Below are 8712 nucleotides of genomic sequence, written 5' to 3'. Positions count from 1 at the left end.
CACACTGAGCACCCACCTCTCCCCAACCCGGTGCCCACTCAGTGTTCCAAGTCACCTCCCTCGCAGCAGGGTTCAGGTTTGTCGGAGACTCAGGGGGTGACAAGGACTAGGAATCAAGACTCCAGGTGGGCCCCTCTCCTCCCCACCCCGCCCCCACCCTGCAGGGCCGGAGCAGCTGAGCGGGCGGACCCTCCCTCTCTGCTGCCTGACACCCAATCAGAGAGAAACTGATCCGGGGCAGGCCGGGGCCAGAGGCCAGGCCCAGAATAGTGCTGCCCAGCCGCAGTGTCTTGCTCTTTGTTGGTCCAGGCTGGCCGCATGGAGCCCGAACTGGAGAGCGCGCTGCCCACGGTACAGGGATTCTGGGGGGGCCGGCCAGGACTCCCCGCAACTGAGGACGAAGGATTGAGAGCACACCGTGTGATTGTGTGTGTATGTGAGTGTGAGCGTCTTGGTGCGTGTGGCCTGGGTCTTCTGTCTGCGAGTACGGGCGTCTGTGTGTACCCCGTTTAGAAGTGAGCAGGCGTGATTCAGTGTGTGTGTCTTGAGCACGTGTACGCGTGTATGGGGTGCATGTTTCTGCATCTGTTAGTGGGAGTTCATGGGTATGTGTGTGTGTGTATTTGTAGGGGGGGTATGTGCATGTATTTGTGGGGGTGTGTATGTGCGTGCATGAGTGCACACACGTGTGCATGTGCACTGTGGGAAGGGGAAGGCCTTTGGTTTGAGAGCATAGGGTGTTTGCCCCACCCCTTCAGACATGTTGCTCCCCACAGACCCCATCCTGGAGCAGCCTTGGGGTACCAGAGCATCAAGGTAGGTGGGGTTTCCCCTTATGGGCCTAGCCTCCTCTCCCCATTCCTTTATCCCGGCCTCTGTGGGCCCCATTAGTCCCCCCAGGCTGGCTTTTGTCTTTCTCCCTTTTCCTTCTTTGTTCTTTGTTTCTTCCTCTTCTTTTCCCTTTTGGAAGAAGAAGGGGTGGGGGAGGGAATCTAGAGTCTAAAGAATTGAACCCCAGTCCTGACTTTACCATCTACTAGCTGTGTGATTTATGGCAAATTGCTCTCTGGCCTCAGGTCCCTCATTAGTAAAATAAGCGTGATAATCGTGTCTCCTAAGAGTGCTATGAGGTTTGAATGACAAATACTCTGGAGAAAAACCCTTTGGAAGCTTGCAAGTATTATATATTACTATTAATAACATTTAATGGATTTTGTTCGATTAATCCCTATTAGCCAAACAGATCCCCTTCTGCTTTGCAGAGATGGACTTCCTAGGGCAAACAGATAGCAATTCGTGGCCATCTCTGGCTGTAACCACCAGTTCAGAAAGAAGCCAGGGGAGACGGGGGGCCAAGGCCTTGAGATGGACAAGGCAAGAGGCTGTGGAGGAGGAAGACCTACCAGGCCTGGAGGAAGGTGAGGCCAGGACCTGTTCTGGGGAGGGGGTGTGGGGACAGTAGGATGTTCCAGAGCCTGGGCCAGGGCTCTGTCCTGGATGCCTCCATAACACAGAGGACCCAACTCTCACCTCATAGCCTCAGTCTCTCCATAGGGGAGAAAACAACAGGCTTGCAGACCTCGGGGCCCAGCATGAGCTACTCAGTAAAAAGGGACAGAGCAACTATCTTGTAGGGCTCTCTGAGTCTCGGTTTACTCACCTGCAAGATGGGAGCCACAGTGAGAATGAACTGACAGTAGCTGAGAAAGTGTCTTTGGAAGATGGAGTTACTATCCTCTCTCTCCAAACAGGATCCCCATCCAGGACAGCTGCTGAGTCCACCAGGCTGGAGGCCACATTCCCTAAGGCCACACCCTTGGCACAAGCTGCTCCCATGGCCAGGGTGGACACCTCACCAATAGAATGGGACTTCCTCCCTCCTGACTGTGCAGCCTCAGCTGCTGTCACCAGGACTGGTAATCTGGGGCTGGGCAGAGAGTTCCCAGCCACGGCAGCCTGGGGGTATGAGCTGGAGAGCTTGGCAGCAGAGAGGCCTGGCCCATGCCCATCCCCACAGGCCCCGTTACCTAGACTGGGCTGGGTCGATGAACTACAGAAGCCGGAGGCCCAGGTCTACATGCACTTCATGCAGGAGCACACCTGCTATGACGCCATGGCCACCAGCTCCAAGCTGGTCATCTTCGACACCACGCTGGAGGTGAGCCCACTCTTCTGCAGCACCACCAGCAGCCACCACCTCTCACCCCCCTCCCGGATGCCCTGCCAGGCCGTGCCCTCCACAAGTCCCCTTCCAGGATCTCTTCTAGCACCATGGAGGCCAGTGTGGGGAGGGCGTTTACTCTCGGAGCCCCCCTTCACTGCCATCACAGCCACCGGTGTCTGAGGCATGTGGGTCGGTGACTGTATCTCTCTCAGCTCTAAAATGGGGATTAAATGCCTCCTTTGCTCTACAGGCTTCAGAAGAGTCTAGGGACAACCTCAGATAGATAGTAACACCTTTGAATCCCACAGTATGGGGAAAACATTACAGTGCCGCTTAAGACAAAGAGCACTGGGGCCTCCCTGGTGGCGCAAGGGGTTAAGCACAGCATTGTGAAGCTATCCACAGCCTCTGCAGCACAAGTTCGATCCCCGGCCTGCCAGGGAGCAACCCACATGGTGCAGCAGACCTCTCCTGACTCGCCCGCTGCTCCCCTCAGCAGTGTATTTCACTCAGTCTGCCTGTTCTGCTCCCCACTCTGTCTCTGCTGAATCCTCTCACCCTCCCACACATCTGGCCTGTACCCCAGTTCTTGTGTGCATAAATAAACAAATCTTTAAAAAAAAAAAAAGACAAAGAACACTGGACTCTCAATAACAGAAGCATTGGATGAGCTCTGGTGCCTCCTCGCCATTAGCCCAAGCTATGACTGAGCTGAGAATGCAGGTAGAGCCGGTTTCCCAAAGCAAGGTTAGGGATCTGATGCTGGTGACACATGAACAAATGCATTCATTTTAGTAGCTTTGCATTTATTTTAACATGTCTTAGAAATTTGCAACCAGAATGTCGGGATAGTATTGTTTAAGTATTGAGGCCAAAATGAGTCCATGTAAAGTTTATTTAGAGAAAAATATTTCAATTATGTGAATAACTATGTTAGTACTTAGATGAGAAAAACGACGCTGTCTGTATACCTCTGGCTTCCAAGTCAAAATGCTGGTCTGTTTCCTACACCCTGGTTGGGGAGGGGGCCTGAGGAGGGGGCCCCTCTGGGCCCTGGCCACAGCCTTACCTCTGCAGTAAGTGTGCCCGGCAAGGCTGTGTCCTGTGTGCCACGCCAGGAGCGAGCAGGTAAGCACATTGTCAAAGAGGCCCCATGGAGGGTCGGGACTCACCCCTCCGCTCTTGCCCCCCTCAGATCAAGAAGGCCTTCTTTGCCCTGGTGGCCAATGGTGTCCGGGCGGCCCCGCTGTGGGACAGCAAGAAGCAGAGCTTTGTGGGTGAGGAGGGGCGGGGAAGGTGGAGGTGGTGGGGCACGGAGAAGAGGGAACCACAAGACGTGATGCTGGGGCCGGCTCTGAAGCAACCCATGCTTGAGCAGACCCGCAGGCTGAGCCAAGCCCATGGTTTGGGGGCCCTCCCCCCGAGTCTGTGGTGGCCAGCTGGTAGGGAATGGGCCTCCATTGCCCTGTCCATGGAAGATTCGTGACCAGCTGACCCCTTCCGGCTCTGTACCCCGAGGTCCATGTGACGGGTGCTAAGTGGGTAAAGAGGAAAGGGAGGGGGGCAAACAGGAGACCGGAAATGGGGGACGGGACAGGGGAGAAATGAACGGGGAAGCAGAAAAGGAATAACTGGGGTTCTCAGGAAGGGCTGCCCCAATCTCCTTTTCCACGCCCCACTGTTGTGTCAGTGCTAGGACCTTGGTGGGGCAGGGGCTGGGTCTGACCACTCAAGATCCCAGGCTGACACCCCCACCCCTACACGTTCCCCCCCGCCCCCCGCAGGGATGCTGACCATCACGGATTTCATCTTGGTGCTGCATCGCTATTACAGATCCCCCCTGGTGAGGAGTGGGCTGGGAGTCCGGGGGGCACCCTGTGGCCTGGGTGGAAGGGATTTGGGGGAGACTGTGCCTGAGGGGCCCAAGTCTGACTTCCGGAGTCCTGTCCATGTCTTTAGGTCCAGATCTATGAGATTGAAGAACATAAGATTGAGACCTGGAGAGGTGAGTCGGCAGAGGGGTGGAGGTAAGGAGCTGAGGGCACGCGGGTGAGTGTGGGGCCAAGGCTCTGAGATGGAGGACAGGCAGCGGGGATATCCTGGAGGAAGCGGGGTAGGGTGATAGGAGCCCAGAGGCCTGGGGAAAGGAGCCAGTCTGGGGGCTGCTGGGCAAGACCAGGTACCCAGCTTTCTTGGCCTGACTCTGGCTTTTCCTGCAGAGATCTACCTTCAGGGCTGCTTCAAGCCTCTTGTCTCCATCTGTCCTAATGACAGGTGAGCACCGCCAGCATCCACCCTCAGCATCCTTGCCCTGCACACCCTCTCCCCCAATCCCTGGCTCTGCACTGGCTCCTGCCTCCATGGCTGGGAGGGGGGGTGTCTGCCCCCAGGCTGCCCCACGCTCACTACTACCACCTCTGCAGCCTCTTTGAAGCTGTCTACAGCCTCATCAAAAACCGGATCCACCGCCTACCGGTCCTGGACCCTGTGTCGGGCACTGTGCTTTACATCCTCACGCACAAGCGGCTGCTGAAGTTCCTGCACATTTTTGTGAGCTTGGGTCCAGCCCCGGGGGGTGACCAGAGGGGCTGAGATATCTTCAGCTTCTCAGCTGGGGACTGCCCACACTGATCACCACCCACCCCCAACCCAACCAGGGTGCCCTGTTGCCCCGGCCCTCCTTCCTCTCCCGCACTGTTCAAGATTTGGGCATCGGCACGTTCCGAGACCTGGCTGTGGTGCTGGAAACAGCACCTGTCCTCACTGCGCTGGATATCTTTGTGGATCGACGCGTGTCTGCGCTGCCGGTGATCAACGAAGCTGGTATCACACCCGGGACAGGCGCCCTGGGTGGGTGGAGTAGTGGGCATCCGCGGGTGCCAAGGTGCCAAGGTGGCATCAGGGAGAGAAGTCTCTGCTTGCTTTGTGCCTTGGACCAGTTCCTTAGCCTCTCTGTGCCTTTGTTTCCCCATTTATGAAGTGGGAATCTTAATAAAACCCACACTTCTAACTACCAGGATGATGTAAAATATTTTATGCAATAAAATGGGCATAATAAGAGAGAGGCAGAAGATGTTTACTTTTAGGTCATTCTAAAATGGGCTTTGATAGGGTGGGTCTCCACTCAAACCACAAGTTCCTGCTCTGAAAAAATAGGGGTTAGAGGGACTCCAAGATCATGTCTCTACTTGATCTATGGCTGAAACTATTCCAAAGCTAAGATCGCCATAATGAAGCTGGAGCTCAAGAAGTCTTTCTTTTTGATTCTGAAAATTTCCAATTCTACAAAAATAATAGAAAAACTACATAAAAAAACCCCATCTATCTATTGCCTGGATTAACTACTGTCAACATAGTACCATAACCGATTCTTTCTTTTTTTTCTGAAACAATTTAAGTTACAGCCTCATTTTACCTCTTAACACCCCAGTCTGCATCTCTCAGAATAAATGTATTTGTTATATCACCTAACAAAACTAAAAATAACATTGATATTATCTAGTATCTAATCTTTACTCTCATTTCCCCACTTTCCACCAAGAATATCCCTTTTTTACAGTTGACTACTCAAGCCAGAATCCAGTGAGGATCCATACTTTGCATTTGCTTCTTTTGTCCCCTGAATTCCCCCTAGTTAGAAGAGTTTCCTCCCTGCTTTATTTTCATGACACTGATAAGTGAAAATGCTTAGGTGAGTTTTCGCCTAGGATGTCCTACCTCCAAATTTATCTATTTGCTTTCTACAGGTGTTCTTTATCATGTCCCTCTATTCCTGTGTTGCCTGTAAACCAGAAATTAGAGATAAAGACTTGATCAGACTCAGGCTGTCCAGTTGAGGCTAGCACATTTCATAGGTGAAGCCACAAGTCATGATGCATGACATCAGGCTCTCTCTCTCTCTCTCTGTCTCTCTCACATGCTATTCGATTGCTTGGTCTGTAGCTTCAGGAAATGGCAACCTGATGCCTCATTATAAAGCCATTTGCATGGGGGGAGCGTGGAGAATGTGGAGGGGTTCATTCCAATACCCCACCCCAGGCACCCTTGTGTGGCATCCTGGTTCTGATGGGAACCTTGTCTTTTTCTCACCCCCCCTCCGCCACTGCTGCAGGTCAGGTCGTGGGCCTCTACTCCCGCTTTGATGTGATTGTAAGTGTCAGTGGGGATGGAGGGAAGCTGGCGGGCCACAGGGAAGCTGCTGGTATAAGGAACAGTGGTGGGGGTATCTATGGGCCGGGGGGGACTTTTGCATGTAGGGGGCAATATCTGCGGGAATTGGGGCTGGCAGAGGGCATGACTAGGAGTGGAACTTCCCTCCCGCCCCAGCACCTGGCTGCCCAGCAAACCTACAACCACCTAGACATGAGTGTGGGAGAAGCTCTGAGACAGAGGACACTGTGTCTGGAGGGAGTCCTGTCCTGCCAGCCCCATGAAAGTCTGGGGGAAGTCATTGACCGGATTGCCCAGGAGCAGGTACCCCGCCCCTCTGCACATACTTTCAGGGTGTTTGGCCCAGTTTTTCTTGGGAGCAGCTCCAGTCATCTCTTTACACCAGGCTTCTGCCTGGTCCTCCCATTTCATGGCCAAACTCTTGGTATCCACACTGGCCTGCACGCCTAGTCCTGTCCACAGGGTCCTCGTGCCCAGGGCCACAGCCAGCCGACCTCCCCGAGGGTCAGAGCCCTCTCTAACACTCTGGATCCCGCTGTGTCACAACTTTGGCCCATGGCTCTGGCCCCACACTGATGTCTGTGGGCCCACAGGTACACCGGCTGGTGTTAGTGGACGAGACCCAGCATCTTCTGGGCGTGGTGTCCCTCTCTGACATCCTCCAGGCACTGGTGCTCAGCCCTGCTGGCATCAGCGCCCTCAGTGCCTGAGAATGTCCAAGTCCTCACTCCAAGGGCACCTTCCACGCCCGGAAGCCGATGGCGGGAGCCGGGGGACTCAGCCTTCCTCTTCCTCCACTGTTGTTTGCTGGTTCAGCTCTGATTCAGGTAGGCGCTGCCCTGAGCTGCTGGCCCCAGTGCCCAGCCCTCTTCAGGGTCTTCCTGGGCTCCTCGATCTCAGACGGGGTCCGCTGGGGATGGTGGCCCCGCGCACAGCTGCCCTGCAAAACTGTGAGACCCACCGCAGGGCCACCAGTTCGTCCCATTCTCCGCTGAGGCCACGGGGGCCACGTAGCGGGGTGCATGGGGCTGGAGTGAAGGCAAGGGCAGGGGTGTCTTCATACACTCTGGGCCATTTGCAACTCAATCCCCACTGGCTTGGAATTCCTCTAGAAGGAAGCAACTTAATAAATCTTTGTGGGATGGAATTTCCATGCTCGGTAATAACTAAGGCTGAAAAAGGAGGGATCTTCTGCCTATCGTGCATATCTCAGTAATTTGACATCATTTAGTCATTTGCTAGAGGTTTACAGACGAGGTGGGGACAGATTCCACCTGCTTGGAGGTGGGCGATGGTCAGGCTTCCCCAGTGGAAAGGTAACCGCCCCTCTCCATGTCTCCAAATTCCCTTCTCTTTCCTCACAGCCTTCGCCAGCTCCCCCTACTTGCCCTTGTCTTGCCTGTGCTCCCAAAAGCCCTCAGGAATGCCCAGTGCACCAAGGGACGATGGAATGAAGGAGAACCGCAGCGTCAAGCCTGGAGATCTTGAGCCAGAGGCACTGGGGTTCCCCTAGGGTCAATTGCTTTATGCCCACCCATATTGCTTTCCCCCCACTGGGTCATGACTGGCCCAAGAGGGCATGAGCCAGCAGCCCAGCATTGATCAGGGGCTCTGGATCCCTCAGCTCTGGACGACCTGCCACTTGTGCCCCCAGCTCCCGGGAGGCCTGGCCCCGTCCCCACGAGGGGAGCCACAAGTGCCTCCTTCCTCCCAGGCGCTGTCTGTCATGCCAGGGCTGCCGGGGCCACCATGGGGCGGCAGTTCTCTGCCGAGCTGCGCGTGGGAGCAGACTGCGCCCTCCACCTCATCCTTAGCTCTCGCCCCCGAATGATGTTCTCAGCCCTCAGAGATGACCCTGTATTCGGATCACTGAGGATGGATGATCAAGAAAAAAACAAAACAAAAAAGGACAACCTATGAACTTGGATTTTATAAGTTTCACCCAGAAAATGCTCCAGTCATTTGATCTGAACTTGTGGCAAGGTCCCTATGCTTTCTGAATTCAAAGGCACAAAGGAAAACTCTGCAAGTGGCATTTCTTCTGTGTATAGGCTGTGACTCCACCAACAGGTCTTTTTCACCTTTTACCTTTTATTTATAACAAAACCATAAAAAATTATTCCTTACTTATATGGCAGGTATAATTCTTTTCACAAACTCTAATCTCAAAAAACATTTTTTGTGTGTGTGTGTGTGGGACCCTCGCCGCCGCCCGGGGATTGAACCGGCGCTGCAGAGGCTGTGGGCAGCCTCGCAGCCCCTCGCGCAACCACTGCGTCACCAGGGGAGGCCCTCAAAAAACATTATTTTTCCAACACATTATTTTTTTCATTTATGAACCCCTTTCACCATTACTCTGTCAATTTGGGTGCACCCCC

At 54.2% G+C, this 8712-nt stretch overlaps 1 protein-coding gene across 9 annotated transcripts; it reads left to right on the top strand.

Moving 5' to 3' along the window:
* The first annotated feature begins 236 nt into the window (after positions 1-236).
* PRKAG3 (protein kinase AMP-activated non-catalytic subunit gamma 3) lies at positions 237-8455 on the top strand. 9 transcript variants are annotated; one of them, XR_008553654.1, is made up of 14 exons: positions 237-351; positions 777-816; positions 1263-1418; positions 1752-2158; positions 3360-3441; positions 3949-4007; positions 4124-4169; positions 4384-4438; positions 4588-4714; positions 4822-4987; positions 6276-6313; positions 6491-6637; positions 6928-7161; positions 7699-8455. XR_008553654.1 is itself a non-coding variant. In XM_054700095.1 (13 exons), the coding sequence occupies exons 1-13, from the start codon at positions 319-321 to the stop codon at positions 7042-7044; spliced, it is 1473 nt and encodes a 490-aa protein (XP_054556070.1). In that variant the 5' UTR covers positions 237-318; the 3' UTR covers positions 7045-7162. The 9 variants fall into 9 exon arrangements, 6 of the variants coding, with proteins under 6 accessions (XP_054556070.1, XP_037379958.1, XP_037379957.1 ...); XR_008553653.1 differs by having other exon boundaries at positions 1236-1418; XR_008553652.1 differs by having other exon boundaries at positions 1236-1418; positions 4822-5014.
* The last annotated feature ends 257 nt before the right edge of the window (positions 8456-8712 follow it).

This window comes from Talpa occidentalis, unplaced genomic scaffold (assembly GCF_014898055.3).
Source record: "Talpa occidentalis isolate TD23 unplaced genomic scaffold, MPIMG_talOcc4v2.1 talOcc4.3, whole genome shotgun sequence".
Taxonomy (NCBI): Eukaryota; Metazoa; Chordata; class Mammalia; order Eulipotyphla; family Talpidae; genus Talpa; species Talpa occidentalis.
This window is presented reverse-complemented; position numbering and strand designations above follow the sequence as displayed.

Bases quoted from the DNA above. Each gene is read 5' to 3' on its own strand.
- PRKAG3 (XM_037524059.1), top strand. From the start codon at position 319: ATGGAGCCCGAACTGGAGAGCGCGCTGCCCACG. The intron at 4,008-4,123 runs GTGAGGAGTGGG...CCATGTCTTTAG, and splicing joins GCTATTACAGATCCCCCCTG to GTCCAGATCTATGAGATTGA. The intron at 4,170-4,383 runs GTGAGTCGGCAG...CTTTTCCTGCAG, and splicing joins TAAGATTGAGACCTGGAGAG to AGATCTACCTTCAGGGCTGC.